The following is a 22,526-nucleotide window of genomic DNA, read 5'->3' as shown; positions in this document are numbered from 1 at the left end:
AGCCACAAGACAGGAATAGGAGGCAGCCAGCACAAGGATGAGCAAACACATCATTGCGCAGCATTGCCACAGGGGGTAGCAAGAGCATTTCAATCAGTTTTGTTGGGTAACAGTGAATGACAGTGGACACAGGGCTGAGTGTGTTTGCCTTCTAGAAACAATCACAGAAAGTCTGAGAGGTGTTATTATAGCTGGAAAAAACCCTCACTTTGCTCAGCAGGAAAGCCTTTACGTGGTGAATAGTTAACCATGTCTATTCTTCTTGAGTTTTCCCCTCCATCACTGTGCATGTATCCAGTACAAAAGGGCTACCTGGGTTATATAGCAAGCAGAACTGTGCATGCCAATCAATAATTTTGCTAAACGATGAGCTTTTGGGGAAAGGAAGCATAATGATGCAAGGATATAGCAGTGGTGACTTGTTTCCAATGCCACAATATTCTTAAAATAATGACTTACCTGTCAGAATCTGGTATAGCAGATGAAAAAATATGGGTCACAAAGCAAGGTACAAACTAGAAAAATACATCTTCCAGCATACAGATGGAAAACAAAGGAATGTGTAGGAGAGCTGAAAATACTGCAAGCTGAAACATCAGAGAGAGATATAGAGGACAGAATAGTAATGTATTTTAAGTCACTCTTCCAAACCTGTTCTGACTCAGCTGTAGCTAATGGTACATGACACCTTGCAGGCAGGTGTCTCTGTTGGAAGTCTTATGGCCAGAAGGATACTATGGAGAAAGAACTAGATTTTAACAATTGATTTCTGCTTCTATATCCAACCGTATTTTCAATAAGACTTGAGCCAGAGTGATTGGGGCTTCTGGTATCCAAATGATTATCTGCACAATTTAAGTGATGAAGTCAAAAGGAAGATTCCTAGCAATACTGATGTGATTTAAATTGTTCCCACACTGCATATTGAAGTGAAATTGCCCACAGCAATAAAAATGACTGGACCAAAAATGCTGCTGGCTTTCTGAAGTTCAGAGAAAATCTCCCAGCTGAATGTCACAGGCATCTGCAAGACTCTTGGGTGACTTTTGGGTGGGTGTTTAGGATCAGTTTTGGTGAAGTCTGGCAGCTCATCATCAGTTTGGCAGCTCATGGCCTGGATGGATGTGCTCTTTGATGGATAAAGAACTGTCCATGCCTGAAAAGCTGTGGTGAACAGAGCCAAATCCAGTTGGTGACCAGTCATGGGTGGTGTTCCCCAGGATTCAGTATTGGGGACAGTTCTGTTTAATCTCTTTATCAATGATCTGGACAAGGGGATCAAGTGCACCCTTAGTAAGTTTGTAGACAACACCAATTTGGGTGGGAGTGTTGTTTTGCTGGAAGGTAGGAAGGCCATACAGAGGGATCTGGACCAGCTGGATTGTTGGGCTGAGGCCAATTGTATGAGGTTCAACATGGCCAAGAGCTGGGTCCTGCACTTGGGTCACAACAACCCCAGGCAGCGCTACAGGCTCAGGGAAGAGTGGCTGGAAAGCTGCCTGGTGGAAAAGTATCTGCGGCTTTTGATTAATAGCTGGCTGAATACAAGCCAGCAGTGTGCCCAGGTGACCAAAAAGCCAACAGCATCCTGGCTTGTACCAGGAATAGTGTGGCCAGCAGGACTAGAGAAATGATTGTGCCACTGTACTTGTTCCTGGTGAGGCCCCACCTTAAATACTGTGTTCAGTTTTGGGCCCCTCATCATAAGAAAGACATTGAGGTGCTGGAGAGAGTGCAGAGGAGGTGACGAAACTGGTGAGGGGTCTGGAGCACAAGCCTGATGAGGAGCAGCTGAGAGAACTGGGGCTGTTCAGCCTGGAGAAAAGGGGGCTGAGAAGAGATCGTATCGCTGTCTACAACTACCTGAAAGGAGGTTGTAGCATGGAGAGTGTTGGCCTCTTTTCCCAAGTAGCAAGTGATAGGACAAGAGGAAATGGACTCAAGTTGTGCCAGGGGAGGATTACATTCAATATTAGGAAAAAATTCTTCATGGAAAAGGTTGTCACACATTGGAAGGTCACCATCCCTGGAGGTGTTTAAAAGACATATTGATGAGGTTCTTAGGGACATGGTTTAGTGCTATAGTTAGGTTATGGTTGGACTCAATGATCCTGAGGGTCTCCTCCAACCAAAATGATTCTCTGATTCTATAATTCTAGGTCTAGAATTGACCACAATCACCTGTGTTTAAAAAAATATTCATTTACCTCTATAGACAAAGTCATGAAGTTATATCAAGTGAAATAACAATGATTTTTAAGCTTGAACAAAACCAGAATACCATTTTTGTTGTATAACTGAAATAGAATTTTATCCTGACATAATTCCTATCAGAGGCCAATTAAACTGCAGTGTATCCAGGATAATTTTGTCTTCCCTTGTTTTACTGCTAGTATCTATAGATTTCAGCTCAGAGCACAGATTTTGTGTTATGCCTTTCATAAAAAGTTAAAGAGCGATATAAAATTACTCCCTAGGCTCCGGTAATGTTCTCTTTCATTGTATCTTGTTTTTAAGAAACCTTCTTCAGGCTTATCAACACCTGTCAGCAGCAAGTGTATGTTTCTGTCCCTTGACAGCAAGAGCAGCTTTAGAAAATGTCATAACTGAGCCTTACACTTAATATTTCTCTTACAAATATTTATTCTGCTGTCTTGGTCACTCTCTGTAAAGATGTGTCCATATATGAGCCAGACTATCAAGATCCAATACATGCATAGTCCTTTACTACACACTGTACAATACAGTGATAGCAACAGAGCTTATATTGATGAGATTAACAGGCACAAAATTCTGATCTGGAACAAATCTCAGCTGCTGTGCTGGCTCAGGGCATCCTGAAATTACTAGAGGGAAAGTACTAGAAGGAAAAAAAAAACTATAGCTTTACAAAGCTGTGTGAACAGTTTATTCATCTACATAAGTCACCACATAATCTCTATTTATGTTAGTTTGCTTTCTAATTATGTTCACTTCCTTCTCACACTCTAATTTATTTTTTATTATCATTAACCATTATCATTAACCATTGCATATTAACTTACTATGATTTGATGGCCATTTCATTGTTTATACCTGCTGGAGAACTTCTAAAGTTAATCTATTCTGAAGAAGTCACTAGAATATGACACGTTTGGTGACTGAAGCAATTGTGCATGTTTCTCTTCTTAGACCTGATCATTCTAGACCTGATCTAAATAAAAATATATTAAAAGGTTGGATAATTCCAACCCTGATGCTAAAACAACAACAAAGTGCTTACGGTAGAAGGAAAATTATAAAATTATAAAATTATATTTATTGTCATGTTCTTCAACAGGTTTTATGAGATGGTATTTGTCCAGCCATAGGTGAGAGAGCTGATAGAAATCAGTCTGTTCCTGCGTGTCTTACCATATGAAGCTTCTCTAAATTGCTGTGGAATTATTAACACTATTTATATGAAAATAGGACTCTAGAGCCTATAAAATATTTCTATTCTCATTGCTCACTCTCTTATCCCCTGTGTAACATCACAGTTTGTGGCTTATGATTTATCATAATTTCAACAGTACTGATAGCTGGTGTCAAACATAGCTGACATTTTCTGTGGAGGCAGTAACAGAAAATAAACTTCCATTAAGAAAATTATGATTTAAGCAAATTTATTTTGTATCACAAAATATTCGTTATACAGTAATGCTATTAGATAGCAAAAAGCCTTCTGAGAGAGCAGACAGCGATTCTGTTGTGACACTGCTAAAATTTTGCATTGGGGACATATATTCTCACAGGAGGCAGGCTTCATAAAATTGCTAGGGATGATTTCCCTCTTGAAAAAAAGCATTGAATCTATGCCTTGACCATGCTGTGCTACCCTCCTGTAGTTTTCTGATACCATAAGAACTGTGGCGACTTTGCTTAGCCACATCCTGTTCTTTTCATGATGTCTCTATACTGAAGGGAAATGCCTGTACTTCCTAAATCAGCAATCACTGTCTACATCTGTGGGGCCTCCCCATCTGCAGCTGAGAGAACCCAGAGAGAAAAATCCAAAATAATTTATGTTCTTACTATAATTAGTCTCTTTCACACACTCTCAGTGCAGGTGGCCATACAGGGGACTGGAGAAAGAGAGTACAGTTTTCATCTCCTGCTTCCTTGAAAGAAACTGGACATCCATCTGATTGCAAGGGAGTGTCTAGTGTCTTATGTTGAGAGGGCAACAGAATTAATTAACTCCTTCATGAAACACTAGGAAAAACAACACTGTATTTTTCTTTGATTAATCCCACGAAGAGTAACTAACAAATTGGGATGTTTAGCTTAATGTTTGCACAGCTATTGGGCATGCTTTGCTGAAGGACAGATGACCAAATAGTGAAACTTGAGCCAAATACTCTTTTTACTTAAGAATTTGCATGAGTGTGACTGTCAGTAGTTGAAGAAAGAAAACCGAAAACCACTAAGTGCTTGAAGTGAGCAGGAAGTGTACAGAAAGCAGGACATCTGTACATTTGCAGTGCAGATCCTTACAGAATCAGAGTCGTTTTGGTTGGAAAAGACCTTTAAGATCGAGTCCAGCCACTAACCTAGCACTGTGAAGTCCACCTCTAAACCATGTCATTTAGAGTCATCTGAAGTAGCTGCTAGGGAAAAGAAGCTAAAGCAAGGGCCTAAGGGACTTAGTACAAGTCTCCATCACAGATATTTGTGTAACACTCAGCATGGCTCACTTTGTGTTTTATAAGCTTCTCCCTTCCCATCCTGTTCCCCTTCATACTATGGATGAAAGTGTAATGAATCAAAGGTCTGGCCCTGGGTCTTTAGAGATTTCCCAGCCCTCTCTCTTTTCCCCCACCCATCCTCTCCATACTGACACCATTCTCACCAACAGCCATAGGACTCCTACACACAGATAAGGTCAAGATTTTTTGGTCACCATTGGAAAGAGGAAAACTGCTGTTGTAAGACTGAGGAACATTCAGTTTCTGGCTGGAAAACAGTTCCAGGGAGAACCCTGTTTCAGCAGTATTCCTCCAAATTCCCGCACTCCAAAATGAAAAAAGAAAAAGCAGAAAAAGAATGTGCTTACACACCCTTAATTTGGAAAAAAACCTGTCCGGCAGGAAAAGAAGTGGTGTGCACTTTGAAAACCCCATCAACGAGGAAAAAAGTCCATCCATGCTTTCACGTTGTCATCAAACTTCCCCAACAAGTAGGAATGTGTATCACTTTTGTTATATCCACATCATATTTTCACATGTATCTCTAACAAAGATTCCTGTGATATTGTCCCAGACCGATTTTCTTCAGCTGCCATACTTTTCTAGTTGGTATTGATAAAAGGAGGACAACTTCTCTGCTAAAAATTAATGGAAGTAAAGAAGTTTTCCTGAGTCCTAGAAAAACCTTGCAGTTTCACCCAGCTGCCCCTGGGGACACCAATATAGGAAAAAACCCCACAGAAATTTATAGCCAAAGGCACCTCCATGGGAGACCAAGTAATTTCTCACCTGCAACCTGGCAGCTAATCATAACATTTGCTCTCTGGATGGTTTTCACTGTGCTTCCAATATCAACTGTAACGACAGGTGATTCAGTGTTGATCACAGTGGTTCTTGATGCCTTTATCAGTGGCTTTCCTGTATAAAAGAAGCACCGCAGTTTGTCAGACCAAGCACAGCGGACTTGCATGTAACAGATGTCCCGGGACACTCTGTGTTATAGTATATGCACCAGACAGGTGGATATGGGAAAACACTGGAATATGAGGCCACCTGTTCTTTATAATATTACAGTGCCACTAAATTCCATGAGAAAATTTGTACTGGAAAACGGAAAAGCATACTTAGAGCAGAGGTAGAATAGCATTGAAGCCATATGGACACAAATGAGAACCAGTTGAATCAATGAACGCCAGCACAATTGGAGCTGCAACAAGGTGTTCTCCTGGTACTGCAATAAAAATACCACCCTTTTCCAAAGGCCTAACATAGGAAAAAGAAGCCCAAGGAATGACTACAGGCATATTAATAGTGCAGGACATTTGCAGCAACATGCAAGCTGTTTCTACACATTGTTCATATGTTCTTTAACTTACAATGGGAACACTGGGATTGAGAAGACCAGACCATAGCCAGAAAGTTTCCTCGTAATGGATATCATAAGACGAGGGACATAAAGAAGTTCCCCTCTGTCAGATAATCTGTTTTGTTTTATCTAAACCCTGTAGTAACAGTGCTATGTGTTAGCATTGTTTACCTCTAGCAAAGACACCTTTTCTGCCTACAACAAATATTTCAAATTGTTTTCAGTGTGCTTCCAGCATCTGTGGCATCAAGCAAGTAGGTCAAGGTGTTCCCCTGCTGATGTGCATGTCTATGTGGGATCAGCTGTGGAGTTACCCACCACTGGAGGCTCCAGGAGGTTTCTTCAACTCCTTATGAAGGTACACAGCAAAGGCACACCTACATGACACAGAACAGGTCAGAAGTACTGAGACTTGGCCTTGAAAGTGAAGCAGCAGAGCTGAACAGAGGTGGAATAAGGCAGCTCCCCTGCCCCAGCCAAAATGTTCTGTAGGCAGGATATTGGAACGAGGGGCAGAAGATGACAACATTTAGAAAGTGTGTGACTTGGTTGTTTTTGAGTCAGTGTTGTATTTTCAAACTCATCTTCATCCAAAAATCTAGAAACACATTTTTTTTCCTCTTTAAAATAAATGGTCAGTTACAAAACAGGTTCAGATATCTTCATTTGCCCACAGAAGTGGCAGTTTTAGGTTAATGTCTACTACTGGTTTAACTTGTGCATTAATCTGGAGGTGACCAATGAAGAAAAGATGGAAGTGAGAAAAAGAACTTGGTTTCATTGAGCTCATGGAGATTCCTGAAAATTTAATTCAACCCTAACTATAAGTTGCTTCATATAGCTGTATTTCCAGGGCTTTCACCCGGAATTTCTCTCATATCAGTTTGGGGTGGTTTTTTTTGTATTATTATTTTTTTTTCTCTCGTCACTTTTAATGCCTAAGAATAGCAAAATAAAATGTTACATTTTATTGTTGAAATATCTCCAAAAGTTTGGATGCTTTGTGGCAAAGCCTGTAGAGAAAAGATAAATTCTTCAGCTATCCTTGAGCCTTTTATTTTCCTGATTGGCTTCCACAATCTCATCAAAAGATTAAAAATTTGTTAGCTGTTCAACTCATAAAAGACTAGCAAACCTTTGAGAAAAATGGAAACATATTCCACTGTCTTTTTTTCCATGCATGTGCTAAACTAATCAAAAAATTCTTCAATGAAATAAGCTTTCGGCCTCATTCCTGATTCCTCTAAAGATGGTCTTGGCTTTCAATTTTTTTTTCAGAGAAAGTACTTCCATTATGCCAAAAAGGCTGTTGCTTTGTTCCAAAAACTGCTCAGTACCTCATTTTGATATTTATGGCCTCATTTTATAACATGTTCAGCTCTTTGCCTTGAAGTCAAGATGGAAATTTATACCAGTTCCTAAGCAGTGTTCAGCTTGAGTCTGGAATGCATGAATGTTAATTCATCTAAAAAGGTTTCACTACAATCTTGATAGTTAATTATAATTAAAAAAAAATCTAATGGCTTTCTTGTGCTACATGTATACCTGATGCTCAGTTTATTCTATTTTTCTACATGTATATCTGATGCTCAGTTTATTTTTCTGTTTTTCTATATTTCTTTATTTCTCTAGTTTCTTTTTCACACAAAAATGTCTCCACAAATTACGTTGTATACTATGGCTTTTTAAACTCACTGGAGCAATATGGACAGAATAGCAATTTTGACTGAATATTGTTTAACCTCATTTTCAGCTTCTTGGTGGTGCAACATCAGAGTTTTACTGCAGAGTTGTTCCTTATAAAACATTATACTGTCTTAGCAGTAGCACCACTGCCTTGCTACCTGGGATTCAACAAAGATATTCCCAACATACAGCATTGTAAAAAGGATCAATCTTTTTGTTTTTACCTACATATAATATGTAGCTCTGATGCAGATCTTCCCTTTCCGCCCTGGTGGATTAAACTGTTCTCCTTCTAATGGACAGAAAACATCTCTTTCCAGTTGGTTTACTGATTAGAGTTTCAGTGCTCACCATTGCTGTATTCTTAGATTTTCTTTATGCTTATCTTACCTGAAAATTTCTCTGTGTTTAGTGTAAAAACCTCAAGGTCATCAACAGCTATTCCTTCCTCAAATCATACATCATACACTGGCAGCTGGTGGTCACTGTCTGCACACTGAATGTCTTCAAATGTCTCCACATTGTAGAGCAGTGAAACAGAGATGTCTGAAAAATTGATAAGCTTCCTAGCATTCCTAACATGTTTTATTTTGTCTTTGATAAATAGAATCTTCTTTCTCTAAGGTTTCTCTGCCTTGTCGGGGTCCTTAGCTGTCTCTTCTATCCCTTCATCTTACTCAACAGCCCCCCATTCACATTTCCTGTTCTGTTCTTCTGCTAGTTCTGATGTGGTTGCGAGCCAGCTGATGTTTCCTACCAACGAACCTTGAAGAAGCTGGATTCATGCACTACCTCCCATTTCCGCTGGCTTTTATTTGGGTGGGTTTTCTTTAGAACTGAAATCTAAACTAACAAAGGATATTTAGTCTGCTGTACAACTCAACCATTACTAGAGAAATATAAACATACAAGTTAATTTTTTGTGAACCTCTGTTCACCAGCAATTGAAACAGTGTCAGCCATGTTTGTGGAACAATGGATCAAATACGATACAGAGCTTGATCCTGCAAGAGGCTAGGTCTTCAGCTTTGTTATTTTTTAGGCTTGCCTAATGTATACCTCAGTAAGTCCTTTGATCAGCCTGTTAGACTTGAAGAGGCCAGCAATAGGTTTAAAATGAGGCATAGGATTTGGGAGGCTTGGACAGCACTGCCCATATTGGCTGTGAATAACCAGGATGAGAGCTGTCTTGAGACCACAGCAGATGCAGTGTGTGAGAACAAGCATTCATCTCCTGCAGAAATCCACAAATCTAACAAAATGACTGTGAAAGTTGGACTCAGATTCTTCCAGAGTTCACACCCTGCGTTATCACCTGTGTACCTCTGTGGACCCACCTTGCCCGCTCAGCTTCCACAGACATCTCTTCCCCCCCAAAGAGCTTCTGTTCAGAATCATACAAGGGGCAGGGACCATCCCTGCAAGTGCAGGGAGCAAACTGTTACCTGCTAGAGTGACAGCAATGGAGACTGAGTCAGACCCCAGGGCATTGGATGCATTGCAAGCATAGAAACCCACATCAGCTTCCACAGGCGCTAGAATTTGCAAGGAGTCATCAGGCTGAAGTAACATCCTGGAATAAAAAGCAGAAAGAAAGATGTAACGGTCTCTTACTTCATCTAAACTTGAATACATTTACTGAGATTTTTTCAGGCTTAGGTAATTTTTTTACAGTTCAGGCCTTGAGGCTGTATTGAAAATTCTGTTAAAAAATTTAAAGTCTTCTGTTGAAACTACAAGGTGTGATTACTTAAATTAAATTTTAATCTCACTCCCAGTTCTTCTGCTTCTGATCATGTGTATTAGAGAAAGATTACTGAGTACTTAGGATATCACCCCTGGTTTGTGAAACCTCCTCCTCTTCTGTGTCACTTCTGTATGATGCTGAATTAGTTGCCTAGCCTCTGTTATGCAAAGCAGGAGTAGCAATAGTAAAGAACAAGCTAAATTATAGCAAGGGAAAAATGAAACCTGCTGAAGATAAGCACAAAGAAGTGTACTGCAGACTCAGTGTCAAAACCTGAAATAGGCTCCAAATTATCGGATTGCTGAGTATTTTGCACAAACTCAGCAGTTTTTGTTGCTCTGCTAATAGTCAGTGAAGGTAGAGGGGCATACTCAGCTCCTTCTTGGGCTGAACCAACTTTCTTTCCTCTCTTTCCCCTGGCAGCAAGAGGAGCCTAATGTGATCTCAGTGGACTTCCCATGGTTAGATGGGATGAATATGGCTTTAGACTTTTTATGTACTGCTTCTTTTCACAAACAGTCTGGTTTTACAGTGGTGTAACTCCATCACTTCCTGACATAGACTTGTTAAAACAAGAATTCAGTTCACGGGCTCTTGTACCTTATGCATCTTTGTTTTCAGCACAGTGTATTTCATGATTATTGTTCCTTTTTCTTAGGTTTTAGCTGAAACTGTTGATAAAACCTAATGATAAATTACTTTTCTCACCAGCAACTTTCAGCAGCTGCTGTATGTAAACACTTAGTTGAGGCTGTGACTGACAGTGACAATGGTGAAAGTGGGGGAGCGACATGGCTGTAAAACACACATGCAATAAATGTCTGCTCACTGGTCCCGGAATTAATGAGTTTCTTTCTATTTCCACGCCCCTAATGAAAACTGTTGTCTCATGGACCAAAAAGCAGCAGACACTTGATCTTGCACAACACTATGTGTGGTAAATCTATAAAACAAACTGGATTGTGGTCACCCACCAAAATCTATTATAGGAAAAGATCCAGAGTTAAAATTATTTTTGACCCTTTTTTTTGTAATAATAATTATGATTATTAATAAATGGAAAGAGCTGCCTTTTGTCCACCAAGATTTGCAAGCGTCTAGAAAAATTTACATTTGCAACACAAACATTAATAGTTTTTAAATTTAATCTTCTCTTGCACAGCAAAAGAAAGCCAGTGGTTCAAAGAATCCTCTCCCCATTTCTGCTTTTAAGGATCTTTTCTTTCTTACCCCTTAGTCATAAACAGGGCAGTCTTCTAGTAAGCCACTGCTAACAGTGCCAGCAACTAACAAGTTTACTTACAAAAATAGTGTCGGCACCTATCAGTATCTTGCATGTTAATTTTTTAGTTTAACACTGACTGGCTCTATCTCTACACGGAATTCATCAGAGCTTCAGAATTTGTCCTGAATTACACTAGCATGTAACAGTTAAAAGTTGTGAGTGTTCTACTTGCATATGTGCAAATATAGTATGTAGGCTGACCAGCGAGTCCTACATCTAAGACACACAACACCCTAAAAATTTGTTTAGAAATGTTTTTGTCACCTTTGGGTTGAGGTAAGAACTTGCTTAATATCACACCTCATAAAACACAAGGGAACATAATTTGTTGTTAATCAGCTCTGCTTATGTAAATATCTCTTCGTCAGTTCAAGTCACCTCAAGATACAGCACAAATATTTTTAGAAATAGAAAGAGGCCAGGTAGGTATCTGCCTTTAAAAAAAACCACAAACAAACCAGCTTCAGTGCAGCTCCATCTTCCTTTCTTTTTGACACAAGTTTTAATGTCCTTTTCTACAAACAAAGCTGATGTCCTCTTCTTTTCAATAATTCTTTCTGTTATTTGTGTGTCACAATTTGGCATAGCTGCTTTTCGTGAAAGCAGATCTATTACTAACCCTCTTTGTATAGACTGATTTTGGCTGGGTTCCCTATTTGCTCATGGATTGCTATTTTTATTGAGTTTAGAGTTGCTTGTCAGCGGTGAAAAAAATACCAGCTGTAGCAATTCTTTCTGTCAATGGCATGCCTTCAGAATCTCCTTTATGGACTTAATACAGCTTAATATTTAATCGGTCTCATCTCAGTTGCTCCACATTGCATTATCTCCAAAACAAAAATTTATTTCAGAGGACCTATATCAGTAACTAATTCAGATGGCACCTTGCAAACATCTAACTCTGTATCACCTACTGTTTACATTCTGCTTCATGTCTAGTTATAAAATACATTTCCGTTTTGGAAAATTTGAATTATCAAGTACTGACAGGTTCTAAGTGATGGAAGTTACAGTATACTTGGAAGGCTTACTAAACAATGCACAAATCCCTCCAAGATTTTTCACTTTAAAATGGATTCCTAAGAAAGTTAATCTGAATTTTCTTTGAAACGAAATATTTTCTACCATTTACAGAAGTCTCCAGACTTTGATATAAATACTAGGAGTCTCTGAAACTTCACTCAGAACCCATGCTGGAGTTGATCTGACACTCTGACCTTAGGAGGGAGTATGGACACTCATGCTAAATTTGCACTCAGGCTGAATATGCAGACTCAAGGATTTTTTTACTGGAACAACACAGATATTTTCACCTGTTGCTTCTTTTTGTTTCATATGTTTTCATTCTATTGGGTGACTGAAAATATCAATTTTTGGGACCTGTGTTACATATTTTTGTGACAGTACATAGACTAAAGCTAAATAGACAATTTTTTTTCAAGTGAAGCTTTGTAATAGGAGTTGTAAATAATTTTAGGTGGATGGTGCAGCTCATGAAGGGGGGCAATGGGAACAGAATCATTCATTGCCACATCGCTGGTCCAGACAAAATCCATGGCTACAATGCATGAAAGTGAGTGCCTTTATCTCAATATCTGGTAATACACAATAGACATAGCTATCAACCTACTTAAAACCAGCAGCCTACACTCTAAAAATCACTATACAAACCGCAAACAACTGGAATCTCAGTGCACTTAGTAGGGCATCAGCTGAGGGACTTCAGCTCGACTCTCTGACCTTCCTCACCAAAAATGTCTCTCTTTGGTGCTGGTACAGGAAGGCTCATCTACATTAATTTCTTATTCCCATTAAGACAGAGATGGGTTGGAAAACTGGTTTCTCTTCTCCATTCAGTGTCTGGCACAGTGTGAAGAAGACAAGCTGCAGAGCTGACAGCTCTAGCATACTGAACACCACCACATGCAGATGGCCTTGCTTTTTACAGCAGGACACTGCGAGACTGCTTGAACTGCAGCTTTCATTTACATGCTGATTGGCAACCAGCAAGAGCATTCTGAGACAAAACCAGAACCTATCCTGGGTTCTGGGTTAAGAACCCAGCAAAATATCCACAACCCATCTTTTATATGCACCGTATCTTCTAAATTTCCATTAACTCCAAAGTTACAGATGCTGAATATCTCTGAAGCTCAGAGCACTTATCATTTTGTGCTCTACCCACCAACTTGGCGGAACCATGAATGATGAATGCAGAATGAAGTTCACGAAGGGGAAATTGCCTCAACCATTAAAGAAGAGGTGCAACAAATAACATTAGTAACTGGCAAATAAACTGTACTTCCTTGAGTCTTTCCAATAGACATTTGAGCACACTCAGTTGCCTGATAGTTCAGAAAGACAACATGGCATTGGATGTTATTTCAGCCAAACTGAAAGGAAAAAAAAAATAAAGGTCCAAAAGCATTCTAAAATTAAAACAAATTGAAACTAAAAGGTCAGATATTGTAAGACTGTTTCATTGTCAGCTGAATGAATCTGCCTGTTGCTACACCATGGCTACTTCTACAGTGTGAGATAAACTTGTAATTTTCTCATGAGTGCAGTGTCCAGCATTAACCACACATGGACTTAATGTAACCTCCCTTCCCTTTCAAGCATACCACAGAAATCATGGTCATTTCCAGTAAAGAAAAAAAATCCCTTAGCGGCACAATTCCAACAGGATGGAATCACTGGCAAGGAAAATCTGTATACGAAACTTTTGGGGGGCAATGAAGATATTTTCACAGGAATATAGCCAAATAAAGAGATACTATAGGCCCAAGTCTTGATTAAGACTGCATGTGATTTCCACAAGAGATGCATTATTTTTCTTAGTGTTCCCTCCCCCTGCAAAAGTTATAATTTTTTTGTGAAACCTGATACACTTACTAGGCTTCAGATACAGAAGCAGAGACAAGAACCATGAAACTCAGTTAGAGAAAACAAGGGTTTTGGAGCGATTCAGTTGCCAAAGTGAGAAAGGAGCTAATAAACCAGTTATATAATTATGCAGAAGGAGCAATTGTACCTAAATCAATATTCCACTGGAAGATCCACAGGCACCACACTGTAAACGAATTTTTGCCTTGACTCCACCTTCCCCCATTCCCCAAGCTGACCTTATGACTAAATTCAGATGTCTTAACTGAGGTCAGTATCTTGTGTGGAAAGAGCCACTTTGCAAATCGCTGGGCTGTTTTGTTACACCATGTTGGTTAATGTAACTGCTTCTTACACTCTTTGCCTATTCTTGTACCACTTTCTCACAGAATAGAACAAAAGCATAAAATCTCAAGTATACACAAGAACACTGTCTGTTATCAACACAGTTAAGATTATAACTAGAATTGAAAATAGTTCATTCTTGTGTGCTGTTGCACACAAACAAATAACATGCAGTGACAGGCATGTCACCTAAAGGCCACCTGAAGGACAAAAAAGCATCATGTCTGTGGGACACTGATAAAAGCATTTTGTTACTCAAGTTCTCAGACTACACCTGGGGCCAGCACACTGGGAGTTCAAACAGACAAGGGTGCACCACTTCACATCAGAAGAGTAATGCTTAGAGATCAGCGTGTTGAGCTGACAGATTAGCTGCAAATAACCACAAAGTATGTTTTCACAGTTTCTAGCCTCTATCAGAACACACACAGGGAATGGTGACTCTAATGCCCCCTGAGTTTTGCCCTGGGCACTTCTGCACACATGTGGAAGGCAGAGCCTCACTTTCTCTGTTTTCTGCTACCACAACCATGTTAGACAGACCCTGATGGAGCACTGTGAGAAACGCAATTCATATCTCCAATAGAGGATAATAATAATACTAGTAATAAACAATTATCAGCCTTCATATCTGAAAACCTATCTTGTAGCAGAAACCTCCACCTTGGCATGGGAAAATATACAAAACACATGGAGTGCTTTGTTAACTGCATTTGGCACTTATTTGCTTTAGCACTTTACGAACTCTTCTTTTTACTTACTGAAACAGAAGTAAAGCTCCTGTTTGTCACACAGACTGACCCAACATCCAGACCTTGCTTAAGAGTTACAGTACCCTGTTTGCTACTTCACATGTGTTACTCTTTCTTTCTGCTATGAAATCAAACTACAGCAGAAATGGTTTTGTCCCTGGGACTGACGGGTAGTAAAACATGGAAACTGAATTGTCAAAATACCAATTATTTTCTAAAAAGTTAAATAATACGTTTTACCTATCACTGTATTTCACTTCCTCTCCATTCTTAGCCCAGCTGATGGTGGGCTTTGGGTTTCCCACGGCTTCACAGTGAAGCAGCACGCTCAGTGTGCCACTGGCTAGGACCACCGTCTGTCCCAGGTGGGTAACAACCTCTGAAGCAGAAAGCTGTTGTGCTGCTGAAATCTTTCGGAGGATGGCAGGCTTTTGATGAGGTCTGCGAAAGCCATTTGCCAGGTCTACAGAGCTGGGAAAAAGTGTTTCAGCAGATGATGTCCTCAGGGAGCTGGTAAATCCAGAAACATGCCTGTTGAGAGGGTATTCCACTGAGGCTGAATCTATTCTTCGCCTTGATGTTTTGAGGACAGACTCCTGGTGCTCCAAGTGGCTCTTGAAAAACTCATGAGCCAACTGCACAACAAGCTGCTCAGTGTAGACATCCTTAAGCTCCTCAGGCTGTTGAGACAAATTCCTTATGATATCATCCAAGCGTTTCTGCTCTGTGACCATAGTAAATGGCAGGCTATACTCCCGGCTCTGGTCCTCCTCTGAGGATGTGTTTCTTTCCGTCGACTCCTGGGCTTCCCAGAACTCCAGATTTTCCCCTGGCCATCTCCTGTGCTGTAGCAGCCTTGAGATAATATCGTCATACCAGCTGCTGGGATCAGCAAGATGCCCTCGCTTTTCAGCCTTGCTCCCATTGAAGAGAATCCCATTGATATGTTTCTCCTGTGTTCGCAAGGCTTCATTTGAGCTGGCCTTTCTCCTGGCCTCTTCCTCCCTGATACCAGTTGGCTGCCCAGCAATGATCTTCTTGTTGCTTCCAATTAGTTTAATTGTGAAATGCTCCTGGGATGGTCCTGCTATGCAGGTGTATGTACCCGTGTCTGAAGGCTTCAAACGATGGATTTTCATGTACCCATAGGGTGCAATGGTGATGTGAGCTGAGCTGATTAGCCTCTTGTCATCCTTCTCCCAAGTGATCATTGATTTCCGGAACCTCCTTGTGGGGCATCGGAGAATAATGGAGGTTTTGGGCAGCAAGTAGGCATACCCGCCCACAATAAAGTGTAGCTTCTTCTGCTTCCTTGTCTGGATGTAAACTTTCCTTACGGCCATAATATGGGGGCTTTGCTTATGAGCTGGCCTGTTGTGCCCTGAAATATCATTAATACTGTTAGTATGTGATACCATTAAACAAAACAAGCAGTTTACTGTGGTGCTGGAAGCCTTCAACCCATTACACAGTAATGGGAGAAGCTGGCCACCAGCTGCTGAACTGTTGGAGCAATCAAAATATGAGGAATAAGAAGACACACTTTAGGAATGCAAAAGTAGTCTTGCCCAGGGAACATGCAGAAACCAAACAGCCAGGGATGAAAGCTTTATGGGAGGGAGAGAAAATGAGTCAAAATGTAGTTCCTGCTAAGTATTTAAATGAAGATTGTTGCTTAATTAATACATTGAAAAGACAAGTGTTTACCACCCATGGACTCAAAGGCAACATGATCTTGCAGCTCACAGCTTAAGGAAGAGTGAAAGTGCTGCTGCCTCAGAGAATGAAGCTGAACAGGGCAAATCTGTCTGGATTAGACTTAAAAACATGGTCAGTACTACTCAGGTACACTAGTTCAGTGTGCCCTTCCACTTTCCAAATCTCTGTGACAGAGATCTTTGTTATGAAGCACTAAATAAAGAAGCATATGTATATTATTAGTAAATACCATGCAACATTTCATCCCAGCTTTGGTTCTGAATGTCATATCTTCTTTCCTCCCTGGCATGCCCAACATTTAGCAGTTTCAGTGTTCACAGTCAGCTTTAAGATGAAGCTAGGCTGACTTTCAAACTTTTGCACATCCACTTGGCTTACTGAAAGCCAGGGAAGGGCATACAGGAAGACTATTGCTCTTGTGAAGGGCAACAAGGAACGCATGAATTACCAACATAAAATGCATCTACCTTGTGTTGCATAGTTCATTAAAAATCCCAGGTCATAGAGGGTTCTGAGCAACATACTGAAATAATATGTTTTTAAATGATCTTCAACAAAATGCTTTACCAACTGTTTTCTTTGCAGCTGTTCTAGCAGAGAGTTTATTTGAAGCTGCCCTCAGGCTGCTGTGCTGTATCTCTGAGCCTCTACATTCCAGCTGTGAAATTTAGATCTTTATTTGGGTCAGAATTTTGAGCCAGTTCTTCCAGAAACTAGTAGCTCTCTTCCAGAAACTAGTAGCTCCCTTCCAGCACATTGGCTCAGACCCAGCTCCAACAATAAAATTCATAGCTCTCATCCACTGACTTGCCTTATTGTTAAACAAAGCATACTTGTTCACAGAGAGAAAAGCTCAGCAGCAGCAGCCACCCTGCGAGAGAGAGTAACACTAGCATAAGAGAAGGTTATGGAGTAGACAACACCATGGATTTCTTAGAGATGGACATCCAAGCCCCCTTTCCCCAGACACTTCCAAGCATCTTTTCCACTTACTTGCACAGGTGCCTAGTGCACAGGGCCTGATCAAGGATGAGAATGGCAAAGGTGGGCACAGTGAGGAATTGATGATGACAGAATCCCCAGTTTTCAGCATCTTTCTGCAAATGGCATTTCGACTCTGGGTGCCCTCTCCACAGCTCACAGAACACTAGGAACAGGAGAAACATCAGGAGCAAGTTGTACTGAAAGAAAAGGGTGCTCCCTGTAGCACCCTCCCCCTCACCTCCACATCCACTTTACCTACTCATATCACAATACAGATCAGTTATAGCTTTCAAAATATCACAGTGGAATAAAGCAGAGCAGCACCTGGCCGTTCAGTTATAAACAGTGCAGGCACAGCAGGAAGATGAAATATATTCTTTCCTTTGAGGCTTTGATTCTTTCCACACTCCCTTTAGCACTTCTTTTCTTCCAGATTATGCCACTTGTTTTAGTGGTACTGGGCTACAGTATGAAGGCTGTGTTTGCATTTTTTTTCTATGTGTCTGTGTCTGCTGGTAGGAAAAACTCATGCTCATGCCTAAGAGCAGACCACATTGAGTTGCCCTTCACAGATAGATCTAAATATGGCCTAAACTTAATCTTTGAGCTTTACTGTTGCAGATCTATTAGACATAATAAATGAATGTTTCAAATACCAATGAATTATTTCAGCCTGGTAGTTCCCACACATGGCTTACACAGAGGAGTTCACGTCCTCTAATACCAGACTGTGATGCTTGATGCACAAGTGGGCATTGTTCAGTGTAATTCAGCATGCCTATTTTATTTCATATTTATGCATACAGCATCACAGACAGTGAGAATTTAGGCAGTGCCATTGCAGTGGAAACCAGGCAGCAGCCTGTAAAAGTGCTGGAAAGCGGGTTGAGTGCTGTAAAGTTGGTAGCACAAAGATAGATGTGTACTTCTGTTACACGTGGACGCACACATGTGGTAATGGGAACTGGCAACGAAGTGAGGGGGAGAAAACACACTAAGAGTAAGAAGAGCAAATACATGGCAGCCTTCAAGTGAAATGAGGAGGAGAGAGTGAAGTCAGATTTGATTTTACCAAGTGTCAATAGGCAGAAAGGTGGAGTTGTACAGATGTCAACATAAACCACATAGCAATTTCTTGTGAAAGAGGACAGATAGGGAGTAGAATTACTGTCTTCCCAGCTAGAATGGCTAAATGTCTTCTGGCAGCAAATTTCACAAGAACATCCACTTATTTGAGTAAAATGACAAGATAGATCAACATACGAAGGGTGCAGGTGAGACAGCTGTGTGAGGTGACCAGTGTTTCTTTCACAATTAAGTGAATTTCCACCTCCTTTCATGAAAGAGAACTGGGATAATGGTGGCAGAGATTGCAATATGGAGAATGATTTTCACGCTTACTGGCATTAAAAGATCAAATTATATTTTCAGTTATACTTTCATAAATATATACATATATATATATATACATTTTTTTTTTCCCTAAGCCATTTGAGGCCTGAAAGGGAGCCTGGGAACTGCAAAACACTTCAGTAGAGTGAGTTTGTTTTGCCATCCTTAAGTTGAAGGAAGGAAGTAGCTACCTAACGTTACACAAGCAGTGTCCTAGAATGAATGAGGCTTGGCGTCTGCAAGGATATGCCCACAGCAGACTGCAGTAATCCCTCCCTTCTCTGTGTCATAGGGAAAGGTTGGAGTGGCCCCAGGAGGAAAAGGCTATTGAAATCAGAACAGCCAGGCTTTGGGAAGAAAAAGCATTTAGCTTGGAGGAGTAAAGATTACTCTTTCTGATGTCTTGGATGAACATAAGCATAGACATGGACAGAGGCAGGGATTTATTGTTTTGAGCGTGACTTGTGTTTATGCCAGAAGGGAGGTCTTAATCATCTGGCTGGATGGGTAAACCACATCTGTGGAGACAATCTCCAGAGCGGAACACTGGGCTAGTGATCACATCCCCTACCAGGATGATAAGGACAGATTACAGGACAAAACTGGGTATAACATGCTTTAGGCAGTCTGAGGTCCTCTGGCTCCTTCACCCCAAGTGACCGAGGAAATTCATCACTAAGAACAGCACAACACTCACACATACAAATAGCATACCTGTGTCCAGTCAGAGAGAAGCCATTCATTAGGACAGTCCTCATTTTTGCAGGCTTGTTGGGTAACAGGCCTTGGCATGGAGCAGAAGGTTTCTGGCAACTCTAACAAGCTTCCATCTGCTAGGCGCTGCTTGCAAGGTATATCTCGCTTCTGGACACCACTGCCACATGTTTGTGAACACTGTGGGAGATGAGAGTCAGCCACCTTACCTCACACTTGCACCATGGCAACTTGCAGCAAAAATTACTTGTGAAATTGTGTAGAAAGCAACACTCTGTTTTGGCCAAATAGTGTGTGTATATATATATATATATATATATGCAGAGATATATATATATATATGTATATATATATTTATATAAATCTTAGATACATCAAAGCAGGCTTCTTTTAAAAATGTCTGAAGTATTTTGGAAAGTGGAAGTAGCTTATTTTGCTAATATTTAGAAAAAATGCTTTGTTATTTCTGGACTGCTGAGTTTTCAGGCATTTGTAGAAAAGACATGGAAACAATGGGTCAGAATTAGAGTATGGAGGTGGAAAAATTGTTCTTTCCGGTAACCACCAACTGTAAAAAGAGACACTTGCACACAATGTGGGGGATCTACATCCTGATGTCTCCGCCTGAGCTCTGACTGTGCTACTGACAGTGTCAAAGAGAGTGGAACAGCCTTGACCAGCAGTAGGTGATTAAAGGCCTTCATTTCCAGGATTTGATTATACATATTAGATAACAGCAGCTGTGAACTAAATTGTTAGCTTGAACTAAATATTCAAATTCAGCTTGTTATAAAAAGATTTGTATTAGCAAGAAAAACAAATGGAAATTTGAGAATGTGGTAACTTTTTCCTCAGTTTTTTACTTTGCTTTTCCTTCCCTTTGTAATTTTCTCATTTCTTGTTTCTGACCTGCATAAGGTCTATTGTTAGTGCAGCTCAAAACTTGACTGTCCAGCACCAAGTTCCTGTCCTTGAAGACTTCTTGCATTATGGCATTTCTCTGACTTTTAACTCGTGAAAGCTGTATTTCAGTTGCAATCTGTTGTTAGCCTCAGTAACTGGTTTATAAGGTCAATATAATAAACCATTAAATATCCATGGAGCCCTTTTATATTTATGGCTGTCACTATGGCAGTGTGTACTCTTTCCAAAAGGTAAGGAGGAAAGTTTATTTAAGTCAAAGTAAATTGGAATGATTAACATCATCTAGAGGATCCCTCTCCCCTCTCTTTTTAATGTGAAAATCCCTCTCTATCCATTTTCTACCCAAGCAGGGCAGGAAATTTTGAACAAGTAGGTTTAATAGATTTCCTTTTCTTTTTTGTACACTTTGCTGCTCAGCCCTTTTTCCTGATGATTTTTTTCCTGAGGCTGGTAACAAGCTCCCAGTTCTGTGCAGTCCAGCCAGCTCAACTCCTTTTCTCCCTTCTAGCAAAGAAGAAGATGGAATTTGCACTATACTGACATGACCAGCAGTTGCTTATAGCAACATGGGAATTATGCCTGAGAGGCAGAAAACCATATAAAGAAGTATTAAAACTTATAGTCAACCAGTTTAAAAGGCACTGTTTTAGAAAATCTTGCAGTTATGAAAGGTCCTTCTCCCTTAGATAGAGCTGTATAAACTTTCATGCTATACTGATCGTAGGATATACATTTTCCTTGAAAGGCAGAAAGGAAGTGCAGAAAGACAAATTTATATCCAGTTTGGTTTGCTCCCTCATGAGTAAAACTAGCTTTTGTTCTACTTACTTAGAAAGTTACAAAGCCCAAAGGCTTCCAGAAAGTTAAACAATACTTTAGTTTTCAACAAAAGAAAACATTTATTAATCTTCCATTTGAGGACAATTCATTCCTGAGGAGAGAGTAAATCAAGAAAAATATGATTAAAAGAATTATTTCAAGATTGCCTAAGGACTGTCATTCTATACCAGAGCCAAAATGGGTTAGGTACTGTATGAATACAACAAAAGCATGTTACTTCTGTCACTCACTCAAATCCTGGGAAGTCTCCCTGCCCTTCCAACACGACTGGATAAAAGAGTAAGACAAAGATCTTTACTTGCTTCTTGCCCTTCAGCCACTCACATAGCTTTGTGCTGTGAAGAATAACTTGCTACTTAACACCAAACTCTATTGCTAAGTGCCAGAGAGAGACAAATGCAGTAACGAGATTCTTCCTTGTTTGCAGGAGTGCTCTTCTAGGACAGTGCTGGATTACTGCTGTGCCTCTACCTGAATATCACCTCTGGAGCCAGATTTTTCTCTAGTGGAAGCTTCCAGCCCTCACATTTTTCAAGAAAGGGGGTGATCAATGACAGCAACATCTGCTTGTATTTACAGAAAATATGGAACAGAAGTTTTTAGGATCCTCATTTGCACACATCACATCTGAATAATGTGCTGTCTCTCTGTGCTGTTCAGAAAGAATCTCAGAGCACCATTACAACAGAGAAGGGTCCTTGTATCACAGGGTAGTTTCACCTTGACCACCCAAGTAGGTCTAGCATGACTGTTTGAACTATGTCTCCTGATATTCCTATTCTCCACAGCTTCTAAGCAGAGTCAAGCTCAATATTCCCGGACATTCCTTTACAGGACATCTGAGACTTTGCCAAGGTACCAAATTCCAGAGTGACATCTCCCCACATTGATGCCTGATTATGCTTAGTTCAACAATTAGCTTAAGCAAACATCAGGCAAGGCTGACACCAAAGAAGACAACCTATACATCCAATTCTGACAGTCAGTCACCTGTGGCTTTGTGCTGCCTTTTCAGACATACTGGTGTAAGCAGTTGTTTGACTGTGTAGTGAACTAGACTGAAAAAATCAATCTAGGCCAAAGCTGAGTCTTGCGTCTGGGTAGGAAAAACCCCAGGTTCCAGTATAAGTTGGGGAATGACCTATTAGAGAGCAGCGTAGGGGAAAGGGATCTGGGGGCC

General features: G+C 40.3%; 1 protein-coding gene across 5 annotated transcripts in view; it reads right to left on the bottom strand.

The window, feature by feature from the left end:
• ADAMTSL1 (ADAMTS like 1) overlaps positions 1-22,526 on the bottom strand; it is a 438,476-nt gene that overhangs the window by 32,370 nt on the left and 383,580 nt on the right. For 4 of the 5 annotated variants that reach the window (XM_065046188.1, XM_065046189.1, XM_021295430.2 and 1 more), the window contains 5 exons: positions 19,583-19,762; positions 17,486-17,639; positions 15,014-16,154; positions 9,204-9,331; positions 5,496-5,624 (listed from right to left, as the gene is read on the bottom strand). In XM_065046188.1, coding sequence (XP_064902260.1) covers positions 5,496-5,624; positions 9,204-9,331; positions 15,014-16,154; positions 17,486-17,639; positions 19,583-19,762 — 1,732 coding nt within the window. The remainder of the gene's footprint in view (positions 1-5,495; positions 5,625-9,203; positions 9,332-15,013; positions 16,155-17,485; positions 17,640-19,582; positions 19,763-22,526) is intronic. The other variant, XM_065046190.1, reaches the window with a different exon arrangement.

Source organism: Columba livia, chromosome Z (genome assembly GCF_036013475.1).
Source record: "Columba livia isolate bColLiv1 breed racing homer chromosome Z, bColLiv1.pat.W.v2, whole genome shotgun sequence".
Classification (NCBI taxonomy): Eukaryota; Metazoa; Chordata; class Aves; order Columbiformes; family Columbidae; genus Columba; species Columba livia.
The sequence above is the reverse complement of the archived record's forward strand: the minus strand, read 5'-3'. Positions and strand labels throughout refer to the sequence as shown.